Here is a 26,946-nt window from a genome sequence, read left to right as displayed (position 1 = left end):
CAAGTCAAATTGGTACTGTCATTAGTAATAGGAGTAAAATTAGGCCATTTGACCCATCAAGTCTACTCCGCCATTCAATCATGGCTGATCTATCTCTCTCTCTCCTAACCCTATTCTCCTGCCTTCTCCCCATAACCTAATAAGGCAAATGCAGTAAAGCAATAAGGTAATAAGGCAAATGCAATTTTTATTTCGCTATTTTATTAGAATACAAAAATAGCGATGTAATGCTGAGGCTCTATAAGGCGCATTTGGCATATTGTGAGAAATATTGGGCCCCATGTCTGAGGAAGAATGGTTTGTCTCTGGAGAGGGTCCAGAGGAAGTTTACGAGAATGATCATAAGAATGAGTAGGTTAACAGATGATGAGCGTTTGACGGCACTGGGCCTGTACTCGCTGGAGTTTAGAAGGACGAGGGGGGACCTCAATGTATTCTCTTGGAGATGTAGATTCTTGATTAGTATGGATGTCAGCGGTTATGGGGAGAAGGCAGGAGAATGGGGTTGAGAGGAAAAGGTAGATCAGCCATGACTGAATGGCGGAGTAGACTTGATGGGCTGAATGGCCTGATTCTGCTCCTAGAACGTACGAGAACATTGAAGAAAGGTCCCAGACTTGAAATATCATCGTCCATCCCCTGCACAGGTGCTGCCAGACCTGCTGATATCTCGAGTCTTGTAATTTATTGTAAACCCGCACCTGTATGGTGGTCTAACGTCACCTATCCCTGTTCTCCAGAGATGCTGCCTGATCCGCTGAGTTACTCCAACACTCTTGTGTCTCCCTCCTGTATGAGCTTGTGTCTCCATTAGGACCACCTCCTCCTCCTTCACCAAGATGGCGGCTGAGCGGCTTCACGGCTTCACGGCCGGGGCTTCGGGGACACGTGACTCCCTCCCCTCCTACCGTCACTGGGACACGTGACTCCCTCCTCCTCACCGTCACGGGGACACGTGACTCCCCCCTCCTCACCGTCACGGGGACACGTGACTCCCTCCCTCCGCACCGTCGCGGGGACACGTGACCCCTCCCTCCTCGCCGTCACGGGGACACGTGACTCCCTCCCTCCGCACCGTCACGGGGACACGTGACTCCTTCTTCCTCACCGTCACGGGGACACACGGCGACGGACGGCAGGTGAGCGGCCGCGCGGGGAGAGGGGGAGGGGGAGAGAGAGGGAGTGAGAAGAGGGGGGGAGTGGGAGTGAGAGTGAGAGTGAGAAGAGGGGGGGGAGTGAGAAGGGGAGTGAGAAGGGGGGTGAGAGAGAGAGAGGGTGTGAGAGCACCACCGGGGACAGGGAGATCCGGTGGGAGGGGGAGGGGAGGGGGAGGGGGAGGGGAGGGGGAGGGGAGGGGGAGGGGGAGGGGAGGGGGAGGGGAGGGGGAGGGGGAGGGGAGGGGGAGGGGAGGGGGAGGGGAGGGGGAGGGGAGGGGAGGGGGAGGGGAGGGGGAGGGGAGGGGAGGGGAGGGGGAGGGGAGGGGAGGGGGAGGGGAGGGGGTGGGGAGGGGAGGGGGTGGGGAGGGGAGGGGGAGGGGGTGGGGAGGGGGAGGGGGTGGGGAGGGGAGGGGGAGGGGAGACGGGAGGGAGACAGATCCCGGGGAGATTCGGGGTTCCCGACGGGAGGGGTGGAGGTAGACACGGGCCCTGGGAGGGAGGGAGGGGTGAGTGTGGACCTGGGGAGGAGGGATGGCCCAGACCCCGGCCGGGGAGTGGGGGCCATGGGGTCCCGGGGGGGGGGAGGGGAGGAGGTTGTGTTTTCTCGGATTCGAGTTGCGCAACAGCGCAAGGGAAAACGAAAGTGAAAGCCCGGGCGGGCCTTGTTGTTTACTCTCTGTTCCTCCACGTCAACCTCAGCCGCACTTCACACCCTCACCCTCAGCCTTCTCCTGTACCCTGATCCCTCACAAACAACCCCTGCCCGAGCTTGTGATCGCCCGATCGGAGTGGAGTGTCCGCTGCCCGCCCCCGGCCCCCGGCCCCCTGAACTGGAGCTCGTCTCAACCGGAGCTCATCTCTAGATAGTTGCTGAATCATTGCTGATACTGTCGGCAATTGAATAGCTTACAAGGAACTGCAGGTGCTGGACAGATGACTGAGTTACCCCAGCACTCTTGTGTCTTCAAATTAGTTCACATAACTTTCTAACCAGTGCAGTCACTCATTTATTGAGCGTTTCTTTCCAGAGTGATTGGAAGCGAGGATGACTACGAACCAGACCTTGCACGCTGTGAATGGTATTGGCAATGGTCCCCACTCACTGGACGCTTATACTCCTGAGGAAACACTGAAGCAAATGGAAGAGCTGATTAAGGAGAACAATGAGTTAAAAGGTACCTTTGCAATTGTGGAACTTGAGGCTGTTATAAATGTAGAGCTTGCTACCCCCTCCATTTGCAAACTTATATTTTAATCTGGGCAAAACACACAGTTCTGGATGAACTCAGAGGATCAGGCAGGATGTTTACTGGTGGGAGAGTCTTGGACCAGAAGGCACAGTCTCAATAAAAGAAAGTACCTTTTAGCATGGAGATGAAGAGGAATATCTTTAGCCAGATATTCATAATGACTAGCTATATTATATATTTAATTTGTCTAATTATGAGTTACGTTAGAGTGAATATTTGAATTGAAAGAATTATTGTAACTGTGGAGCAACACGATACGGATAGAGAAATTGGCATGTGAACAATTCTCAGCAAAGGAACCCTTGCGTGACCCGGGGATTGCATGGTTTTCCTTTATTGTAAGATAAAAATGTTCCGAAACTCCTTTATGGCCATATTGTAGAAAATGTTGTAAATTAGATCCCTCCAATCAGGCGTACCAACAATGAGGTATAAGCATGTAATGCAGTTCTAAAATACAAGACTTTGTACATGATGTTGTTATTACCGTTTGGAAACAAAGCTGTGGCTCTCAGTTGATAAAGATGAGTGTGATAGGTCACGTTTATGTGTGTAAATCCATTTGCAAAACACCTGAAAATTAACAGGCTGAGACAATGCATCGTTCTTGAGTGTGGAATGGCTTTCATGAATAACGTACAATGCTCAATTTGTCCTAATTAGTAATTTGGATGTTTGGCATCGGTGAAGAAATTGGTTGTATGGAGCAGAGTTTACTTATTTTTGAAAACTATTCTTTCTGAGATAGTACCAGTTGCTGCTCTGTAAAACTTCCTGCTGTAAAAAAAAAACCCAAGAAGGATCAGTTTGCTTTGTAGTTCCACAGGAGATATTGAGGATCGTTGGAAAATACAGTATATGAGGTCAGCCACAGGTACAACAGAAAGTTAAGGACCAAAGTTTGCTTATTAGACAAGGTCAATGACATGCTCAGATTTGATTTTGTAGTTTTAACATGTTTTATTTTAATACCCCCTCCCGCTATAAATATAGCAATCTTTAACTTTCCATCTCATTGACTCTCAGTCTGAAGAAGGGTCTCGACCCAAAACGTCACCTATTCCTTTTCTCCAGAGATGCTGTCTGATGATGCTGAGTTATTCCACCTTTTTGAGTCTCTTTTCCTTGGCATGTGGCCACAATTTCTTGTAAACCTTTGAACTCTGGCATCCACAAGGATACCTTTAACTACCCTTTTTGCATCAGTTAGATTTGATAAACTTGTAACGTTATAAAATACTGCATTCTTATTTATATGAAATTTGAAGAGGGTTTCAAAAGAAATTGTGTGGAGGAGTCGAAGCCAGTTTAAAAAAAAAAAATCTACTAAATGCGCAATAGAATTCTAGGTCAATTTGCTCTCAATTATGAATCAGGTTGTCATCTCTCTAGGGCATATTTTTTTTAATACGATTTAATACATATTGTTGAATCAAATTACTGATGATTTATGTCCTCAGAAGCCATTAAGCTGACATCTTCAACTTGTCACTTGCCCAAGCAGCTGTCCCTACGAGTCTTAAAACCACCTCCATCGTGCCGGTGCCAAAACACTCCACTACAGCGAGCCTCAACGACTTCCGCCCAGTTGCACTTACTCCCATCATCACTAAGTGCTTCGAGAGGCTGGTCTTGGCACACCTCAAAGGCTGCCTACCTCCCACACTGGACCCCTATCAGTTCGCCTACCGCCAGAACAGGAGTACGGAGGATGCCATCTCCACGGCACTTCACTCCGCCCTCTCCCACCTTGACAACAGAGATACATACGTGAGAATGCTGTTTATCGATTTCAGCTCAGCATTCAACACCATCATCCCTTACAAACTGATTGCCAAACTCAACGACCTGAACATCAACCCCTCCCTCTGCAATTGGATATTGGACTTTCTAACCAACAGACCCCAGTCTGTTAGATTAGACAACGACACCTCCTCAACCATCACCCTGAACACCGGCGTTCCACAGGGCTGTGTGCTGAACCCTCTCCTCTACTCCCTTTTCACCTACAACTGCACACCTGTACATGGTTCTAACACCATTATTAAGTTTGCAGATGATACAATGGTGATTGGCCTCATCAGCGACAACGATGAGTCGGCCTATAGGGAGGAAGTCCAGCTACTTGCAACGTGGTGTGCTGACAACAACCTGGTCCTTAACACCAAGAAGACCAAGGAGCTCTATCGAGAGCAGCCTTACTAACTGTATCACAGTATGGTATGGCAACTGCTCTGTCTCCGACCGGAAAGCACTGCAGAGGGTGGTGAAAACTGCCCAACGCATCACCGGTTCCTCACTCCCCTCCATTGAGTCTATCCAGAGTAGGCGATGTCTGCGAAGGTCGCGCTGCATCATCAAGGACAGCTCTCACCCCAACCACAGATTGTTTACCCTCCTCCCATCTGGGAGGCGCTACAGGTCTCTCCGTTCCCAGACCTGCAGGTTCAGGAACAGCTTATTTCCTGCGGTCGTTACCTTACTTAACTCTGCGCTTCGGTGATTGTTGCCATCCCCTCCCCCCACCCCCCTCGGGCACTCCTCCCATCAGTGACTGATCTCGCTCACCGGAATTTCCATTACCGCTACTGTGCATATATGTATATTTTATATGTTTTACTATTCCATCACATGCACTCTGGTTAAGATGCTAACTGCATTTCGTTGTCTCTGTACTTGTACACTGCACAATGACATTAAAGTTTGTATTGTATTGTAAATTACTGATGATTTATGTCCTCAGAAGCCATTAAACAAACAAACCATGCCATGAAGGAACGATATGAAGAACTTGCAACTTGGCGTGAGAAACAGAGAGAAGAACGGGATTACATCCAGAAAAAGTTTGAGGAAGCCAAAAGCAAATTAATTGCCTTGACTGCAGAGAATGAAGCACTGAAGAAAATGCAACCCCAAAATACACAGGTATACAGAATGGAAATTTAAAGCTTACAATTATGCTGGAAAGTAGGTCAAGCAGCATCTGTGAAGAGAACAACAGGTCTTTAACTTAAAGCGTTTATGAGAATTGACATAACATTTACCCATTCTCTTTCCACAAACAATGGCTGGCTTGAGTTGTCTTGCATTTTCTGTTTATATTTCAGAATAACAGCTCAAAATAACTGGCCTTGATTAATTCAATAACATGTATTAAAAAAAACGTGGCCTAGAATTTTTACTTGGCCTTCTGGAAGGATTGGACTTTGGGCACAATAGCTCCTGATTACATACGTTTTGGTGCAAAACACAAACTGCCGGAGGAACTCAGCGGGTCAATGAAGGGAATAGTCCGGTGTCATGTTGGGTTCTTGTACATAGTGATTTATCAGGTGGTGACTTTAATGCCTATTTTTGTTGCTCTCTCAGGGAATGTCCAAAGGTGACTTGCTCAATGCAGGTATGAGCTCTACTCGGGTGGAACAAGATGTTCAACAACTGAAAGCACAAATTCACAGATTGCAGACAGAAAAGGCTGATTTGGTGGCCATGAATTCAGAGCTCCTTGTGAAGCTGGGTGCTGCATCATCAAATGATTCCTTTGTTGAAATTCGAATGGTGGTAGGTGGAAAAACCTGTATGGGAGTACAGTGCATCTTAATTCCTAAAGTTACAAAACGGCAGAAACATGTTTGTTTAGGTTTAGTACTGTCAGGTGGTACAGTGAAAAGCCTTGTTTTGAATGCAATCCAATAGATACTATACATAAATATATGCACATCAAATTCAAGTACAATAGGTAGAGCAAAGGGGAAGATACAGAGTGCACAATATAGTTCTCAGCATTGTAGCGCATCAGTTCCAGAGACAAAGTCCAATGTCCGCAATGGAGTAGAGGTGTATCGGACAGTACTCTAATTTATGGAAGGACCATTCAGAAGCCTGATAACAGAGGGGAAGAAGCTGCTCTTGGGTCTGGTGGTGCGTGTTTTCCAGCTTCTGTACCTTCTGCTGGGCGGGAATAGAGAGAAGAAGGAATGACAAGATAGGGACAAATCTTTTGACCCTTATAACCTGCAACGTCATTCAATAAGATAATGGCTGATAGGGTCTTGGCCTGAGCATTACTGTTCCGCCCCAGCTTATGAAAGCCTTGTGTCTTGCCCGTATATGCAAGTGATGGTTTGGGAGACCGGCCGGGTGCCTGTCCACTTTGCCACTGAGTTTGGATGGACAGCTAAGGAACCAGGATAGTTCATTTAAATGGAGTCTCTGTGACATGTTTTTTTAAAGCACATCATGCCAGGTTTGCAGGTGGGTGTGGCAGCTGAGTTATTACCACAGACCACAAAAAAAAGAGGTGGCATGGGGAAATGTGTCAGTGTGGGCGTGTTATACGGGTGCTAAGCTGATCTAAGAATAGTCTGGCCCATAGAAAAGCATGACTTTTCTCACATATTACAGGTTTTGGGGAAATTTTAACATCAGGTTTTTGCTACCAGAGGGTTTTGCGATTAAACTTATTTTCCCCCACAAATGCATAATTGACCTTGATTTTTTTTTCAGGAGGCAATGGATAACGCAGAGTTAAAACCAAAGGAATTGGAAGGCAAGGATGCAAACAGTGCTGCGAATTATAAGTAAGTTATTTATGCTTCATTGCAAATATAGTCAGGACAGCACAGTGGTGCGCCTCAGTAGAGCTGCTGCCTCACAGCTCCAGTGATCTTGATATCAGTCTGAAGAAGGGCCTCGACCCGAAACGTCACCCATTCCTTCTCTCCTGAGATGCTGCCTGACCTGCTGAGTTACTCCAGCATTTTGTGAAACTGATATCTGTTATTGTGTGACATCCTTGTGTGAGTTTTCTCCTATCACTCATGTTAGATTCACTGGTCTATAATTACCAGGCTTATCCCTGCTGTTTTTTCTTGAGCAATGGTATACATTTTGCTGACCTCCATTAATCTGACACTTCTGGCTACTGACACCACCATGTAAATGAGCCCTAGTGTGTAGGTGAGAGGTAGAATCTGAGGGGACAATTAACAAAAAAAAAACGGTTAGTTGAAATCAATGGTTGGTGTGGACTCGATGAGCTGAAGTGTTCATTTCCATGCTGTAGGATGGGTTCAGATTTGAAGTAACATTTTATACTATACAGACTTATTTGCTATTCATTTTGTATTAATCTATATTGCAGTCTGCAACGTTAATCCATATGGAATTGTTGAAACATGCTTGATTGGAAATTGTCATTCTCGGTGTCCTGCTCGCATGCACTTGTTGTTATTGCAAAGCTAGTTTAGTCCATGCCAGCCAACGATCCCTGCACATTAACACCACCCTGCATACACTAGGGACAATTTACATTTATACCAAACCAATTAACCTACAAGCCTGTACGTCTTTGGAGTGTGGGAGGAAACTGAAGATCTCAGAGAAAACCCATGCAGGTCCTGGGGAGAACGTACAAACTCCGTACAGACGGCATCCATAGTCAGGTTTGAACTCGGGTCTCTGGCGCTGTAAGGCAGCAACTCTACCGCTGTGCCACCATGCGGTGCAGCACTGAATAAAGCCGCAACTCTGCTGTCAACATTAGGTTCCAAAATGGACCTCCCTTGCTCTATCTGAAATCAGTAAAGATGGGGCAGTCTGGTAGTAATCTGAGAAATGTAGGAAGGAAGTACAGATGCTGGTTTACACCGAAGATAGACACAATGTGCTGGAGTAACTCAGCGGGACAGGCAGTATCTCTGGAGAAAAGGAATGGGTGACGTTTTAGGTCAAGACCCTCCTTCAGACTGAGAGGCTGAGCCCCCTCTTTGATATCCCTCGGACTATCCTTGATCGTACTTTGCTGGCTTTACCTTGCACTAAACATTCCCTTACCATGTATCTATCTATACACTGTAAATGGCTCGATTGTAATCATGGGTTGTCTTTCTGCTGACTGGATAGCACGCAACAAAAACTTTTCACTGTTACCTCGGTACATGTGACACTAAACTAAACTAGGTAAATGAGCCAAGGAGAGCAACAACTCCTTTTGCCATAGTATCTGATGCCAAATAGTCTCGGCCCCTTGGTCCATAAGGGCACTGCATTTGAAACAATGCATACTATGTGCCTACCATGGAAGTTCACCTAGTGCACCCTTGTGGGATTTGTGCCTTAAAATAATTCACCTATTTCTAACAAGGTGACGAGTTTGTCCTGATGGCAGTATGTAGTTTTCATTGGCTGTACGATGGTCCCCTTCATCCAATCATTATAGGTTGACTTGAATGAATGAATACTTTATTGTCACATGTAACAAGACACTGTGAAATTCTTTGCTGTGAGAGGAATCATTGATTCATTGGCTTACACTCTTGACACTGATCCCATCGGGCCAAAATAAAGTTGTTGACCGTGTCTGATGAAGGGTCTCGATCTGAAACGTCACCTATTCCTTCTCTCCAGAGATGCTGCCTGACCCACCGAGTTACTCCAGCATTTTGTGTTTATCTTCAGTTGTTGACATTGGAGTTGTATGGCTGTACGTAGAGCTGAATCGTAAATACTGAACCTCGGGCTTTGGGGGAAGAGGGGAGTAAAATTAAAGTAAAATCTTTAACAAATCTGTTTTTGTTTTATAAGTTATATTTGAGTAATTTACTTCCCCTGCAAGAATCATAAGGAAATTTAGGCGGTCACAGTGGTGCAGCAGTAGAGTTGCTGCCTTACAGCAAATGCAGCGCCGGAGACCCGGGTTCGATCCCGACTACAGGTGCTGCCTGTACGGAGTTTGTGCGCGGTTTCCCCGTGACCTGCGTGGGTTTTCTCCGAGATCTTCGGTTTTCTCCCGCACTCCAAAGATGTACAGGTATGTAGGTTAATTGGCTTCGTAAATTTTTTAAAAATTGTCCCTTGTGGGTGTAGGATAGTGTTAATGTGCGGGGATCGCTGGTCGGCGCAGACCCGGTGGGCTGAAGGGCCTGTTTCCGCGCTGTTTCTCTAAACTACACTAAACTAAAAGAATGATATTTGATGTGTGAAAGGAAAATTTTAGTGACTATTTTGCAACTAAACAAAAGTGATACTTGATTTTTACTGCATTGACAAAACAGGTCAAGATCTCATGACAGTGGTGAAAAATGTCTGTCAGAGGAGTTGACCGTCAGACAACTACTTAACATGTTAAGGGACAAGACTCTGAAGTTGGAAAGCCTTGAACATGAGCTTCAGACATACCAAGAAAGGTAAAGTGCTTCAGGTCTTTGTGTGTTGCCATTTAACCAAGATATTGAGTACTACTTTATTTTCAATGGTGATTATATGATATGAGGTGTACCAAGCTATAAACAAGCTGTCCGACAACAAAGCAAGTGGTTTAGATCCTATTTCTGCTGAACATCTTAAAGATGCCAGTATGAGGATAGCTCCTCTCGGTGCTATTTGTTTTTCTGGCTTTATGATTCATGGCTTGTTACCAGACTCAGTGTTGTCTGTTCTGTTAGTGGCAGTCATTAAGGACAAAGCTGGTAAAGTAGGCAGCATAGATAATTACATGCCCATTGCTTTAGCCAGCATACTGTCAAAAATCCCAGAAAGAATAGTGCTGGATAGGTTAAATGAGTTTGTTAACTCCACAGATAACCAATTTGGTTTTAAAGCTAAACATGGCACTGACGTGTATATATGCCTTAAAGGAAATGTAAACAAATATAGAGGTTAAAAACTCATCAGTTCTTATGTGCTTTATTGATACTTCCAAAGCCTTTGATCGTGTTAATCATAGAAAATTGTTTGTTAAATTGAGTCAAAGAGGGTTGCCCAAATACGTTGTGAGAATTCTGGCTTACTGGTCTGCCCACCAGACTATGCAAGTAAAATGGGGCAATAGGGTCTCAGCCCCATTTGGGGTTAGCAATGGTGTCAGACAAGGAGGAATTTTGTCCCCAGTTCTTTTTAATCTCTATATTGCTGATCTGTCCAAGCAATTGAAAGCCTGTAATACTGGGTGCACGATTGGTAATACTCTAGTGACCCATATTATGTATGCAGATGATCTTGTGGTCCTTAGTACATCTAGCGCTGGTCTCCAGCAGCTCCTTACTATATGTTCTGTGTATGGTGTGGAACATCATATCAAATATGCTGGTAAGAGTGCAGTTATGATCTGTAGAACCAAAGAGGATAAATGTCTAAAATTTCCTGATTTTAAATTGTCTGATAATGATCTTAGTGTCTGTAATAGGGTAAAATATCTTGGGCATTTTATAACAGAACAAGTGACAGATGATGAGGATATTTATAGGCAACGACCCATGATGTATGCACGAGCAAACATTCTCTTACGCAAGTTTAGTGCGTGTACAGATGGAATGAAGATGTCTCTGTTCAGAGCATATTGTACACCACTCTATACTTAGACAATAGACAATAGGTGCAGGAGTAGGCCATTAGGCAATAGACAATAGGTGCAGGAGGAGGCCATTCGGCCCTTCGAGCCAGCACCGCCATTCAATATGATCATGGCTGATCATTCTCACTCAGTACCCCGTTCCTGCCTACTCCCCATACCCCCTGACTCCGCTATCCTTAAGAGCTCTATCTAGCTCTCTCTTGAATGCATTCAGAGAATTGGCCTCCACTGCCTTCTGAGGCAGAGAATTCCACAGATTCAAAATTCTCTGATTGAAAAAGTTTTTCCTCATCTCCGTTCTAAATGGCCTACCCCTTGTGGTCAAACTACAGAAAAGCAAGTTTACAGAGACTTCAAGTAGCTTTTAATGATGCTATGGGAATATTACTTAAGAGGCCTACATGGTGTAGTGCAAGTGAAATGTTTCTGGCTGCAGGAGTCAATACTTTACAAAATGCCTTAAGAAATCTTATGTATAAATATATTTGCCTGATTAATTACTCTGAAAATGAAATCATCTTGGCCATATCAAACATGATGTTTAGCGCTACAAACTACCAATCCCAGCTGTGGGGACATTGGTATATAAGAAAATAACTGCAGATGCTGGTACAAATCGATTTATTCACAAAATGCTGGAGTAACTCAGCAGGTCAGGCAGCATCTCGGGAGAGAAGGAATGGGTGACGTTTCGGGTCGAGACCCTTCTTCAGACTGATGTCGGGGGTGGGACAAAGGAAGGATATAGGTGGAGACAGGATGATAGAGGGAGATCTGGGAAGGAGGAGGGGAAGGGAGGGACAGAGGAGCTATCTGAAGTTGGAGAAGTCGACGTTCATACCACCGGGCCGCAAACTGCCCAGGCGAAATATGAGGTGCTGCTCCTCCAATTTCCGGCGGGCCTCACTATGGCACTGGAGGAGGCCCATGACAGAGAGGTCAGACTGTGAATGGGAGGGGGAGTTAAAGTGCTGGGCCACCGGGAGATCAGTTGCGTTAATGCGGACCGAGCGCAGATGTTCAGCGAAGCGATCGCCGAGCCTGCGCTTGGTTTCGCCGATATAAATAAGTTGACATCTAGAGCAGCGGATGCAATAGATCAGGTTGGAGGAGGTGCAGGTGAACCTCTGTCTCACCTGGAAAGACTTTGGGTCCTTTGATGGAGTTGAGGGGGAGGTAAAGGGACAGGTGTTGCATCTCGTGCGGTTGCAAGGGAAAGTGCCCGGGGTTAGGGTGGTTTGGGTAGGAAGGGACGAGTGGACCAGGGAGTTGCGGAGGGAACGGTCTCTGCGGAACGCAGAGAGGGGAGGGGATGGGAAGATATGGCCAGTGGTGGGGTCCTGTTGTAGGTGACGGAAATGTTGGTGGATGATATGTTGGATCCGCTGGCTGGTGGGGTGGAAGGTGAGAACGAGGGGGATCCTGTCCTTGTTGTGAGTGGGGGAGGGGGAGCAAGAGCGGAGCTGCGGGATGTAGAAGAGACCCTAGTGAGAGCCTCATCTATAATGGAGGAGGGGAAGCCCCGTTTTCTGAAAAACGAGGACATCTCGGAAGCCCTAGTCTGAAACACCTCATCCCGGGCGCAGATGCGGCGTAGACGGAGGAATTGGGAGTAGGGGATAGACTTTTTGCAGGGGACCGGGTGGGAAGAAGTGTAGTCCAGATAGCTGTGCGAGTCGGTGGGCTTGTAGTAAATGTCCGTCACTAGTTTTTCTCCTGTGATGGAGATGGTGAGGTCCAGAAACGGGAGGGAGATGTCAGAGATAGTCCAGGTATATTTAAGGGCAGGATGGAAATTGGAGGTGAAGTGTATGAAGTCAGTGAGTTCTGCATGGGTGCAAGAGGTAGCACCAATGCAGTCGTCGATGTAGTGGAGGTAGAGTTCGGGGATGGGGCCAGTGTACGTCTGGAACAGGGATTGTTCGACGTACCCGACAAAGAGGCAGGCGTAGCTAGGGCCCATGCGAGTGCCCATAGCTACGCCTCTGGTTTGGAGGAAGTGGGAGGAGTCAAAGGAGAAGTTGTTGAGGGTAAGAACCAGCTCTGCTAAGCGGAGGAGAGTGTTGGTCGATGGGGATTGGCTGGTTCTACGGTCGAGGAAGAAACGGAGGGCTTCGAGACCATCCTTGTGGGGGATGGAAGTGTAGAGTGACTGGACATCCATGGTGAAAATGAGGGAGTGGGGGCCTGGGAACCGGAAGTTATCCAGGAGATGGAGAGCGTGTGAGGTGTCTTGGACGTAGGTGGGGAGGGATTTAACCAGGGGGGATAGGATGGAGTCGAGGTAGGTAGAGATAAGTTCGGTGGGGCATGAGCAGGCAGAGACAATGGGTCTGCCGGGACAGTTGTGTTTGTGGATTTTGGGTAGGAGGTGGAATCGGGCCGTGCGGGGCTGGGGAACTATGAGATTGGAGGCACTGAGGGGTAGATCGCCGGAGTTGGTGAGGTCGGTGATGGTGCTGCTGATAAAGGTCTGGTGTTTATCGGTGGGGTCATGGTCCAGGGATAGGTAGGAAGAGGTGTCTGATAGTTGTCGTCTGGCCTCGGTGCGGTAGAGGTCAGCACGCCAGACTACCACAGACCCTCCCTTGTCAGCGGGTTTAATTGGTATAGTTGTCTCGTTGTAGGACACTGATTTTTTTAATTCTTGATTTTAAACCATGTATTGTGCTTTTGTATGTCATTTAGTCTATGTAATGTCTAGTCTTTTATCTGGACCTTGAGTCTAATAAAGTTAATTCTTTGAAGTATTTTAAAGCTGATAACGCTTGTGAAAATTGCAAGTATACAGTATAGTGACCTCCAGATTCAGGGACTCTTACTTCCCAGCTGTTATCAGGCAATTGAGCCATCCTATCGCCAATTAGAGAGAGGCCCTGACCTCCGATCTATCTCATTGGAGACGCAAGGACTATCTTTAATCAGACTTTACTGGACATTATCTTGTATTAAATGTTATTCCCTTAATCTTGTATCTGTATACTGTGGACGGCTAGATTTTAATCGTATAGTCATTCTACTGACTGGATAGCACGCAACAAAAAAGTTTTTCACTGTAGCTCGGTACACGTGACCATAATAAACTGAACTAAGTTCAAATTACGGACAAGGATATCATAGTATACAATCACCAAAAAATGTGAGTTACAATAAGCAATTATGAAGGCAAATGGATTTTCATTCTAGTGGATTTAAATACAAAAATAAAGATCTCCTTGTGGAATTATATACGGTACTTTTGAGCACCTGGAAATGGTGTGACGGTCTGGTCTCCCTATCAAAGGTAGGATATATTTACAGAAGATTGAAACAAAGATTCATCATGATCATGCTTTAAGCATGGAGATTTTGTCCAATGAAGAAAAATTCAGCAAACTGGGCCTGCATGCTCAGACTTTGGAAGAATGATTGGTAATCTCATTGAAACGATAAAATTGTTAAAAGTGCTTACTTAATGGTTTCTAAGATCTTTGCCCTTTGTAGTCAATGTCTCTGAAGGAAATTTCACGTGTTCAGCTGCTTGCAGTTGAAAGTATCCCACACTTGCACAGCCCAACTGCACAACCAAACCATACTGGGATTCATTCCCCAGCGTTCAAAAACCTGGGGTTGTGGTTTCAATGTGAGAGGGAGATGCATAGGACACATTTTGCTCACAGCGAGTGGTGGGTACCTGGAACGTGCTGCCTGGGGTGGTGGTGGAGGCAGGTATGATAGCGATGTCTTTAGATAGGCCATTGGACATACTTGGAATGGAGAATTATGGATCAGGTACAGGCAGAGGAGGTTAGTTTGACCTGGCATCATGTTAGACATGGATATTGTGAGTGGAAGGGCCTTCTCGTGTGTCTAATCATGGACACCTAGTAATGCCTTGGGCAAGATTGTAAAGCCCATTCTTTTGATTCTTTCTGCTGATTAGAAAGAAAATGCTACATTGATTTGTTAAGTGTATTTTGTTTTATTGTTGCTTTTCATGCACTAGTCAGAGTAAAATTTAAAAAAACGAATGTTTTATAAACTTTTCTATTTTTAAAATCTGTGATCTGCATAGTATAATTTCACAAGTCTTACAAATCCACACAAAGTTTGACAGGAGGCAAAGCGACATCGTTATCCTTGTCTCCCGATGTCAGTCGGTCCCAATGGCAGCACCTATCCATGCCCTACCAGAGACCTTGCTATATCTTGCTGCCTGACTCTGGGATTTGGAGTGAATCTCTGTATAAATGGACTCGTGTTAAGATGAGGGTAGTCATTGAGAGACAATACATTGCGTGTCCTGATAATATGCTGAATTAATCACGATTCAGTCCAGGCTTGTATACACTGGAATTTAGAAGGATGAGAAGGGATCTTATTGAAACATAAGATTATTAAGGGGTTGGACACGTTAGAGGCAGGAAACATGTTCCCAATGTTGGGGGAGTCCAGAACCAGGGGCCACAGTTTAAGAATAAGGGGTAGGCCATTTAGAACGGAGATGAGGAAAAAACTTTTTCAGTCAGAAGTTGTAAATCTGTGGAATTCTCTGCCTCAGAAGGCAGTGGAGGCCAATTCTCTGAATGCATGCAAGAGAGAGCTAGATAGAGCTCTTAAGGATAGCGGTGTCAGGGGGTATGGGGAGAAGGCAGGAACGGGGTACTGATTGAGAATGATCAGCCATGATCACATTGAATGGCGGTGCTGGCTCGAAGGGCCGAATGGCCTACTCCTGCACCTATTGTCTATTGTCTTTATGTCATAATTTGACATAAATGTCGATAATACTCCTTGATAAATACAAGTACAGCCTCCAATATTTTGTAGGATTTGCGAACTCTCCAAAGTTCCTGAAACAGCTGATGATGCGACACAGACTGAGGAAAGTGCAGGAGAACAGTCTTTATCCAAAGTCAACCAGGAATCCGAATTGGGAAGTATGCTCGTTGATGCGAAGGAAGAGGACATTGAAATGACTACTTCAGTAAAGGTACTCCAAACACATAATAAATAATGATAAAATATTTTCCTGTTGAATTTGAAACTATTATACATTTATAAACTATTATGCATAAATGCTCAGTGGTGCAGCTAGTAAAGCTGCTAGCGCCAGAGACCCAGGTTCAATCCCGACCTTGGGTGTTAATTGTGTCGAGTTTGTATGTTCTCCATGTGACTACAGGGGTTTCCTCTTGCATTCTAAAGATGTAGGTTTGTAGGTTAATTGGCTGCTGTAGGGAGTGGATATGAAAGTGAGAGGGTGGTCGATGGTCAGAGTGAACTCAACGGGCTGAAGGGCCTGCTTCAATGCTGTATCTCTAAATCCAGGGCTGTGGCATTGGAGTCGGAGCAAGTTTGGTGCTGCTGGAGTCGGTAAAAAAGTCCGACTCCAACTCAGACCTCAATATAAATTTAGAGACTACATAAATGGGGGAAAATCCCACTTTTTAAACATACCACATACTTTATTTCCACCCTAGAGAATGAGAAATCAGAGTAATGCTTTTATAATTTTTATTTAATTCAATGGAATTTTAATTTTGTCAAAATGAATTATGTTTTTTTTTCAAGAATAAACAATTCAAAAAACCACAATAGCATAGATACAACCATTAGACTCAAAACTTTAAGGACATGGGTTTAAAGGGTAGCCTGATGATTCATGACGTGCTTATGAAATGCCATCTTGTGTAATGTCATCATAGCAGATTTAGAATTATACCTTGGGGTCGGTCGGGGTCTGAGTCGGATACACAAGAAATCAAGGAGTTGGAATCGGGTGTTTTGCGTATCTTCTCCACAGCCCTGTGGCTTCAATACCCATCAAGAAATTCTAAACTGATTATATAGCATGTTCTAGCAATATCTGTTGTGGAAGTTGTGACTTTACTTTAGACTTTAGAGATACAGCGTGGAAACGGGCCTTTCAGCACACCAAGTCCGTACCACCAGCGATTATTGCACACTGGTTCTATCCTACATCAGCCATGATCACATTGAATGGCGGTGCTGGTTCGAAGGGCTGAATGGCCTACTCCTGCACCTATTGTCTATTGTCTACACACTAGGGACAATTTGCAATTTTTACCAAAGCCAACTAACCTACAAACCTGCACGTCTTTGGAGTGTCGGAGGAAACCGGAGCACCCGGGGAAAACCCACGCGGTCATAGGGAGAACGTACAAAACTCCGTACAGACAGCACCCGTAGTCTGGGTCGAACCTGGGTGTCTGATGCTGTGAGGCAGCAACTCTACCGCTGCACCACTGCCACTCAATTTGTATTTACATTGTGCTGGCAAAATTGTAGCCTACATAATGGTATTGAAGTGATGCGCAAGATAAATTACGCTGATATAATTCATATGACATAATAGCAGTTTGATAATTGCGTGCAGTTAATTAGATCAATAATGTTATTTATCTCCAACTGCAGTCTCCAGATGAAGTTGAAGTATTGAAGTCACAAGTGATGGCACTAGTAAAAGACTTGCAGGAATCCCAGACAAAACTAGATGAAGCTGAAGACCTCAAGAAGGCTCTACAAGAAAGGTTCAGAAATATACCCTAAACAGTGAAAAATTGATAATGGAGAAACTCAATTTTATTTTAAAAAGAAAGGGGTAGAATTGTCAATGGAGATTAAGCCAATGATTCAGGTTAGAATTGAGAGTTGTATTGTAAGTCCACTCGTTTATATAGCTACTGAAGCTACACAATAACAACAGTACAGGAAATGAAGAGGCCCTTCGGCCTGTGGCGCCTTCACACCCATGTTGGTTTTGCATACAGCCTGTCACCGCTGGCAACTTGCCAGCAGCCTCATGAGAAGGTCCAGCCACAAGGTCTCAATAACAACTCCAAGGTCAGACTCACTAATTGGCCTTATTGGCACACGAGTTATGACTGGTGAGAATGTAGGTAAAAGAGGCTTCTGGAATAAATGGGACACAAGGTGTCTGGCTCGGCTAAGTGTTGTTAGTTCTTTGCTTTCGGTCGTGTGACCCCAATGTGATCTATTAGATCTGTATGCGTGCGGTGGTAATGGATAAGATCGTGATCAACTGAAGAACAAAGAACAAATGACACTTAGCCGAGCCAGACACCTTGTGTCCCGTTTATTCCAGAAGCCTCTCTTACCTACATTCTCACCAATCATAACCCGTGTGCCGATAAGGCCAATTAGTGGGTCTAACCTTGGAGTTGTTATTGAGCTCTTGTGGCTGGACTTTCTCGTAAGGCTGCTGGCAAGTTGCCAGCGGTGACAGGCTGTATGCAAAACCAATGTGGGCCTGTGAAGTGAAGAGGCCCTTCGGCCCTTCATTTCACAGGCCCACAGTGTTTGCCCTGAACACAATGCCAAGACCAATTCTTACCAGCCTGCAGGTGATCCATATCCCTCCGTTCCCTGCATATCCATGTGCCTATCTAAAAGTCTCTTAAACACCATTATCCTATCTCCGGATGCATGTTCCAAGGACCCTCTGTAAAATAAAAAACTGGCCCTGCACATCTCCTTGATACCTTGCCCCTCTCACGTTAGAGGTGTGCCTTAAGGTCCTTGACATTTTCACCCTGAGGGCTGAAAGGTTCTGACTGGGAGGGAAAGGGAGTTTTCCCATTATATCCTGACTGTTATTCACCCCTCAATCCAATATTACTTTACTCTTTGTGTGCAAATCATTTCTATTTTCCTACATTCCTATGAAAGCTACATTCAGCTGATCCCACCGGCAAATTTTTATGACAGAAATATTTGTTGAATTAAGAATTTAAGTTCTGTCATATTTTACATTCTTATAGCTTACAAAATATTCTCTTATTTTTCCACCGAAGATAGACACAAAAATGTTGGAGTAACTCAGCGGGACAGGCAGCATCTCTGGATAGAAGGAATGGGTGACATTTCGGGGTGAGACTGTCTGAAGAAGGGTCTCGACCTGAAACGTCGCCCATTCCTTCTATCCGGAGATGCTGCTTGTCCCGCTGAGTTACTCCAGCATTTTGTGTCTATCTTCGGTATAAACCAGCAGGTTTCTTCCTACACAATATTAATCACGTTCTCTTTCAGATGTCTGGAATTGGAACAAAAGCTGGCTAGCAACCTGGTGGTCATGGAGGAGATGAAGCAACTTAAATATTCCAATGAAAAATTGAAGCTGCAAGTGGAAAGCTTACAATCCGAACAAAAAATTGAGCAGCTAAAATTTGCAGATGAGAAACTGAAATTGGCAGACGAAAAGTAAGTTTTAATGTTTGGTTTACTCCAGCAAACTTATAGTGGCCTTTTAGCTCATCTGACACTAATTTACTGTAAAGAAAAAATACTGGATGAAGTTGGAATCAGACTTTGTGGCATTACCATGGCCAAATATTTGAAAATTTATTGAGCTTTAATATGTCTAAACATTGTGCAGTGGATTGTGAAATGTATGGATTATTAAGCAGCTTAATTCAACATATCAAACTCCCTCCCATTGACGTCATCTACACCTCACACTGCCTCGGCAAGGCCAGCAGCATAATCAAGGACGAGTTGCACCCCGGCCACTCCCTCTTCCCCCCTCTCCCATCAGGCAAAAGCGACAGAAGTGTGAAAACGCACACCTCCAGCTTCAAGGACAGTTTCTTCCCAGCTGTTATCAGGCAACTAAACCATCCTACCACAACCAGAGAGCAGTGCTGAACTACTATCTGCCTCATTGGAAACCCTCAGACTATCTTTGATAGGACTTTACTGCCTTTACCTTGCACTAAATGTTATTCCCTTATGTATCTATACACAGTGAATGGCTCGATTGTAATCGGGTATTGTCTTTCCGCTGCCTGGATAGCACACAACCAGAGCTTTTCACTGTACCTCGGTACACGTGACAATAAACTGAACAGAAACTGAAACATTCATATATGTTGTGTGCCATTGAGCTGAATATGAATAGCCAGATATTCTGTTCGAGAAGCAGGTTGACGATTTACCATGGACAAGGAAGCAGCAGCACTCACTCAAATACTAACATGGGAACTTAAATAAAGAATGATTCGACTGCATCTCTTCCGAGGTGCAGCGCTCTGCGTGTGATGGTGGCGGCATAGCTTGCATGACAGACTCCAACCTGCACTTGAAAGTGCTGGAGTAACTCGGCAGATCTGTAAACCAGCATTTGCAGTTCCCTGTGTCTCCTTCAATCCTCTGCCCTCGTGTGAGAGGTGGAGTCAACCTGAGAAATATATATTGGAAGCTGTAAAATTAAAACCACTTCACTGCTACATTCAAGATTGAAACTTGTACTTTGGTCTTTTGTAAGATTAGGCTTATCTATACTATAATTTTACTGGATTGTGTGCAAAACAAAGAATGTCACAGTCCACAGGGACGCGTAACAGTAAAATATTATCAATTGAAAAATTAGAAAATGGGAAGAAAATTTCTGCTAATTATTTTAAGTAATATAACGTGATTTCTCATCGAGTTATATAAAATATTCAAAATCATATCAATTAAATTAACAACACCATGCAGAATGGTAATACTTTGTTTCTTGGACACAGGAGAAAACTTACGCAGATGCAAGCAGCCTATGATGATTTGTTTAAAGATTGCAGCAACCTTGCGAAGACTAATGAAGAAATGAAAATTAGAGAGGTATTTATTATTTGAAAAATAACTTTTCAGCGTTGTGAAAGTTTTTGAAATTCATGTCTCACTTTTTCCGCAATAATTTTACAGAATGAGACCCGAGTACAACACTGAATGTTAAAGTTCAGCAATGTGTTTCTTACCCCACCCATAAAGTGGTCTAGTGGCTGCGTGCTACGGAAGCTCTTGGTTAGATTATGGGATTGCTTACAGATAGTATCAGATTCAGCATTGAAACTATCTTATGTAGCAGTTGATTCACAGTTCCACTGTGAGACCAGTAAAATATCTTCAAATTGATTTATTTTCTGCAATAGATGATTCATTTTTCATTTGTTCGGTTGTCTGTTCTAAACATAGGAAAATTTTCAGTTTCATCTTTTTCAGTTCTGTTTTGGTAAGTGTAGTGTGAGCTGATGGGTAGGCATCAAACTTTACAGCTATAAGCAATACCTAATAGCATTGAAGATGACACAAAACGCTGGAGTAACTCGGCGGGTCAGGCGGCATCTCTGAAGAAAAAGAATTGGTGACATTTCGGGGAAAACCCCGAGACCAGACAAAATATCTGCCTGCATTGTCACTCCCAGCGAACTATATACTTGTACCCCTAGATCCCTCTGCTCCACTTCACTCCCCAGGACCCGACCATTCGCTGTAAAGGTGCTGGCCTGGTTTGACTTACAAAATTCAAATGATAGTGGACAAGAATTAAACAATATATGTTTCTCATCTTAAGCCATGTCATGATCAGTTTTTAAAAAGTGATGATGCAAGAAAACAATAAAAATTGAATATCTTCATTGAATCGTTGTTTAAATATATTGTGTAGTTAACTTGCTACCTTCGGTGGAATCTGAAAATCTTTCTGATACTTAACCCTGATCTGTTATGTTGAATTTGAATCCTGTTTTGATATGTGCTGTTTTTAACAGAGTCAACACATGCAGTCGCTGAATAGACTTGTTGCTGAGCTGGATGTGGCAATAAGAACAAAGGAGGAAAGCCAGGAAGTGATTGAACAGCTGACCCAGACTGTTTCCCGGAATGCGGATGAGTTAAATATGCAGGTTAGAGTTTGAAGCCTTTGCATTTTTTTAAATACCTTTTTACACTTTTTAAAGTAATAAGTAACATTTTTGTCCCCAGCAAATTTTTGCGGGTGCCACTCCAACACTGCTCTTAGTAATTAAATAGAATTTTCTTATTTTCTTCATTGCACATGCAGACCAAGATCTTTAACCACTTAAATGAGGAATACTATAAATAAAACACGACGCGCTGGATTAATTCAGCGAGTCAGGCAGCATTTATGGAGGGAAGGTTCAGGACCCTTCTTCAGACTGATGGAGTAGGGGAGAGAAAGCTGGAAAAGAAAGGTGGGGGCAGGAAAAAGCCTGGCAAGTGATAGGTAGATGCAGGTACGGGGTGTAGGAAAGAACTGCAGATGCTGGTTTAAATCGAAGGAAGACACAAAATGCTGGAGTAACTCAGCGGGTCAGGCTGCATCTCCGGGGAGAAGAAATGGGTGACATTTCGGGTCGAGACCCTTCTTCAGAAGGGGGGGTGATTGCAGATGGATGACAAAGTGACAAAGACTGGAGGTGAAAAGAAGACAAAAGGATGTCACATAAGGAACTAAGGTGCAGGAGTAGGCCATTCAGCCCTTCAAGCAAGCATGGCTGATCATCTAAAATCAGTACCCCATTCCTACTTTTTCCCCATATTCCTTGATTCCATTAGCCCTAAGAGCTAAATCTAACTCTCTCTTGAAAACACAGTGAATTGGCCTCCACTGCCATCTGTGGCAGAGAATTCCACAGATTCACAACTCTCTGGCTGAAGGCGTTTTTCATCATCTCAGTTCTAAATGGCCTACCCCTTATTCTTAAACTGTGACCCCTGGTTCTGGACTGCCCCAACATCGGGAACATTTTTTCTGCATCTAGGCTGTTCAATCCCTTAAGAATGTTATGTGTTTCTATAAGATCTCCACTCATCCTTCTAAACTCCAGTGAATACACGAAGAGGATTGAAAAGGAGCGTCCACCTCTCTTATCCAGCTTTCTCTCCCCCTACTCCAATGTCTGAAAAGGGTCCCGGCCCGAAACATCACGTGCCCATTCCCTCCACAGATGCTGTCTGACCCGCTGAGTTCCTCCAGCATATTGTGTTTTGCTCAGGGTTCCAACATCTGCAGTTTCTGCACGTGCAGTGGCTCCAAGAATACTAGTAGAATGAATGTGTAATTGTTAAAGTAACAATCAGGATCCAATGCAGCAGATTAGTAATGTTTGTTACTTTGTCCTTTTGTTCAGAATGCACAGAATGCCAAGTTGGTCGGCATTTCTGCTCAGTTGGATATGGCTGAGAAAGCCCTCGTGGGAAAGCAGGAAAAGATCGATTCGATGAAGCAGACTATTATAAAACAGGAGGAAGAAATGGAAACTGTGGCTGTATTCAAAGCACAGGTGACGTGCAGAACTTTGCGTTAGAAGACTGCTACACCATTGTTTTAGATCAGACAATGAATTACTCTGGTACTTGATGCCAAAGAGAGAGCTCATCACCCGTGAACCAAATGCAGGCTAGATACAACACCTGCAGCTTTAAGTAGGTGCCGTTAGTTAATTAGTGGAAATCTCAGAGGTTTACATCTTATGCTGGTCGGTTTGTAGTGGTTAGTTATTTTCAGCTAGGATCTAAAACAGCAACCAGCCAGTTAGTTGGCCATTGGCAATTAATGTTGCCTCAGTCATAGAGAGATACAGCCTGGAAACAGCCCCTTTAGCCAATCAAGTTAATGCCTGCCATCAACCACCTATTTTCACTAACCTAATCCAACTTTATTTACTCCATACTGTAATCAACTTCCCTCCCATTCTTTACCACTCACCTACACAATTTACAGAGGCCAATTAATCTACAAATTTGCATGTCTTTGGGATGTGAGGAAATGGGAGCACCTGGAGGAACCCACGTGGCCACCGGGAGAACGGGCAAACTCCGCACCGACAACCCCCGAGGTCAGGGTCAAGCCAAGGTCCCTGGTGCCGTGACGCACAATGTCTACCAGCTGCACCATTGTGCCACTCCTTTAGCCAAAAGAAAATGCCATTTAACGTAAGTGCCATGATACACAGTCACTGTTGCAGAGTAATTGTAACTCGTTTATATTTGCTGTAGGCTGACGTATACAGTGCGGATTTCCATGCAGAGAGGGAAGCCCGAGAGGCCATTCATACAGAGAAGGAATCTCTGGTTGAAAGGCTGGATATGCTGATGAAGGAAAACATACAACTGAAGGATGAACTGGACACACTTGGCAGGTATTCGGCTAGACCACGTCCCCATCGCCACGAATCAGAAATATCTTGATGGCATTAGTCTTTAATATTGAGCCTTCTTCTCTAAATCGAAGGTAGACACAAATTGCTGGAGTAACTCGGGGTCAGGCAGCATCTCGGTGACGTTTCGGGTCGAGACCCTTCTTCAGACTGATGTCAGACTTTGTCCTGCCCCCTCCCCTGACATGTCTGAAGAAGGGTCTCGACCCAAAACGTCACCCATTCCTTGTCTCCCGAGATGCTGCCTGACCCGCTGAGTTACTCCAACACTTTGTGTCTACCTTCAAGATAAATTTGGTATGTTATTTATTGATTTACCAAATTTAGATGCTCTGAAATTTGAACCTTTCACTGTCACAATGTATCAAACGATAAAACAATAAATTGTAACTTGGTGGCTATGGCGATAAATTATAGATACACAAATATACATTTCACAAAATGCTGGAGTAACTCAGCAAGTCAGGCAGCATCTCAGGAGAGAAGGAATGCCTGAGTTGCTGCCTGACCTGCTGAGTTACTCCATTTTGTGAAATAAACACCTTCGATTTGTACCAGCATCTGCAGTTATTTTCTTACACAAATATACATAATACCTTCGCTCACTGAGATAAAATTAATATGGCCATGGTGATTTTAAATTGTCATGATCCCATGGAGCTTTAAATCTGGAACAATGGTTAGAAATGTGGAATTCATTGCCACAGGCGGTTTTGGAGGCCGTCATTTGATATTTTTAAGGCGGAGATTGACGGGTTCTTGATTAGTATGGGTGTCGGGATATGGGGAGAAGGTAGGAGAATGGAGTTGAGAGGGAAAGATAGGTCAGCCATGATTGAATGACCGGAGTAGACTCGATGGGCTGAATGGCCTAATTCTGCTCCTACGACTTATATAAATGTTAAATCTGCATTTGTAAGTCTTATTGATTCATGTGGACTGGCTGTAGGAAAGAACAATTGCATTTGCTGTAAATTGTAAGGTGTGTAACTAGCGCTTGTTTCACTGACATGTGAGCCGTGTTTAAATGTTACAGGCAGTCTTTGGTGGAACTTCAACTTCGCCATGGGGGCTGTGGCCCAGTGGCTGAGACCGATGCAGCATTACAGCAGCAGGGAGTACAAGGTAAACCTGTTCCTACATATTGCCAAAGAGCTACATAGATGACAAGTGTTCAAGAGATCATAGTCACTGCAGCACAGTACTTTATGTGTATTGGTTGTTCATCATTTACAGACATATGGCACTGCAGGAACCTTGAAGCTATTGTTTCCCACTTGAATTATAGTCATACAGCACAGAAACAGGCCCTTCGGCCCAACCCGTCCATGCTGACCCATCCCGTTTTACTCAAGATTCCAGCATCTGCAGTTCCTTTTGTGTCTATATGAAGAATTAACATCTTTTTTTTATTTTTATTACTTGCAGAACCCAGAAACGTTAGTTGGGATCCCCAAGGCACTCTGCCAGACCTTGCCTGCCCAAAGTGTGGTCTTATCCTGCCTGACATCGACACCTTACAGATCCACGTCATGGACTGCATCATATGAGCCCACAAGGGACTGCGATAGCCGTGCACATACATGACATTCCCTTCTCCTGAGTTGGCCAGAGGGGTATGGAAAGAGACGAAGATTGACCAGTCTCTTTATTACATTTATTTTCAAATCATTAAATGTGAAAGTAATTAGTAATGCTATTTTAATACTGTACATTTATATATGGAGCAATCAGGAAACGTGCCAAAGGAATGTAATAATGTTCGCTAGAATGTCTGCAAATTGCACATAACTATTTTCCTGCAGTTTTGTTAATAGATCTACCACTACTGAAAAACTTAAAATACTCTTATTCTTTTCCTAAATCTTTAAGGTTATGTAAAACAAGTCGGCTACATAAAGAATTTCATTTTGTAAGGCTGATTCTGAATTGTACATTAGTCTGCAAGTGTTTTAAAATCAGCGATAGTTGCAGTGAAAGCCTTTGTTGGGTGGGTAACTACACAGACCACACAGGGGTATCGTTGTGCTGAACTTACTGTGGTCGGCCTTGCAATTTGAAGAGAGTGCATTTAAAAAATCTAAATGAACACAAGTTGGCTAATGAGCTAATTATGCTCAAGTAGAGTGTTTTAAAATAGTGCCTGGCTGTAAAATGGAATGTTTGTAAAGAATAAAAATAAAGAGAATATATCCAGTGGATGTTGTTTCTTCGGTATGTTACCATCACTACTCAGTTGTTCAAGTGTCAAGAGTGTTTTATTGTCCTATGTCCTGAAACGGCACAATTAAATCATTACTTGCACCACCACAGAAACATAATACTCTGTATAACCCAGCCTGACAGCCTGACCGCGGGAGAAGACGGCAGGGAAGAGAAAAAGACATTTTTGGCCTTCCATCACAGTGAGGAGGGACTGGAGGAGACTCACTGTGATGGATGTTTCTTTTTGTTTGGTGTTAGTTGTGATTGTATGTGTTATTGCATTTTTATTGATTATTCTTATTGGTCTTATTGTTTAACTGCGGGTAATGTTTCATTTCACTACACATTTATGTGTATGTGACAAATAAACGACTTGACTATTGAATATGTTCATGGAGAAGGAAGGAACTGCAGATGCTGGTTTACATTGAAGATAGACACAAAATGCTGGAGTAACTCAGCAGGACAGGTAGCAATTCTGGAGAGAAGCAATGGGTGACGTTTCAGGTCGAGATCCTTCTTCAGACTTCCAACAAAATGTTCAAAAATATATATATTAAAAGACAGACAAATAAATATGCAATAATAATGCAAAGTCAAAAATAATGCCTTTGAGTCTATTGAGTTTGTTCTGCTGACTGTTTTCTGCTAACTGGTTAGCATGCAACAAAAGCTTTTCACTGTACCTCGGTGCACGTGACAATAAACTGAGCTAGTGTTTAATACCCTAATGGTTGTAGGGAAAAAGCTGCTCCTGAACCTAGAAGGTGCAGTTTTCAGGCTCATGTACCTTCTTCATAAAAGGTGCTTTATTGTCACATGTACGTAGGTACAGTGAAATTACTTTTGCCTACAGTTCAGTAAAAAAGAATCTTACTATACACTAGCACAACCATACTTAAGCACAAGAGTGTAGTTGTAGATGACACTGCGAAGGTACACTAGTCAACGTTTCTGATGTCATTTTGTACGATTCTAGTTTAATTATTTTTGCAGAATAGGTATCTGGAGGGAAT

The 26,946-nt window shown here is 44.0% G+C and overlaps 1 protein-coding gene across 3 annotated transcripts; it reads left to right on the top strand.

Annotated features, from left to right (window-relative positions):
• The first annotated feature begins 1,029 nt into the window (after positions 1-1,029).
• Positions 1,030-25,924, top strand: optn (optineurin). 3 transcript variants are annotated; one of them, XM_078419453.1, is made up of 16 exons: positions 1,030-1,139; positions 2,186-2,332; positions 5,151-5,332; positions 5,777-5,968; positions 6,914-6,987; positions 9,024-9,218; positions 9,463-9,594; positions 15,570-15,732; positions 17,178-17,293; positions 18,813-18,983; positions 20,291-20,384; positions 21,314-21,448; positions 22,697-22,849; positions 23,565-23,707; positions 24,762-24,850; positions 25,154-25,924. In XM_078419453.1, the coding sequence occupies exons 2-16, from the start codon at positions 2,203-2,205 to the stop codon at positions 25,273-25,275; spliced, it is 2,091 nt and encodes a 696-aa protein (XP_078275579.1). In that variant the 5' UTR covers positions 1,030-1,139; positions 2,186-2,202; the 3' UTR covers positions 25,276-25,924. The 3 variants fall into 3 exon arrangements, with proteins under 3 accessions (XP_078275579.1, XP_078275581.1, XP_078275580.1); XM_078419454.1 differs by lacking the exon at positions 1,030-1,139 and adding an exon at positions 1,765-2,079; XM_078419455.1 differs by lacking the exon at positions 9,024-9,218.
• Positions 25,925-26,946: the final 1,022 nt, after the last annotated feature.

Source organism: Rhinoraja longicauda, chromosome 23, assembly GCF_053455715.1.
Source record: "Rhinoraja longicauda isolate Sanriku21f chromosome 23, sRhiLon1.1, whole genome shotgun sequence".
Classification (NCBI taxonomy): domain Eukaryota; kingdom Metazoa; phylum Chordata; class Chondrichthyes; order Rajiformes; family Arhynchobatidae; genus Rhinoraja; species Rhinoraja longicauda.
Note: the sequence above shows the minus strand (reverse complement) of the source record. Positions and strands in the feature narration are given on the sequence as shown.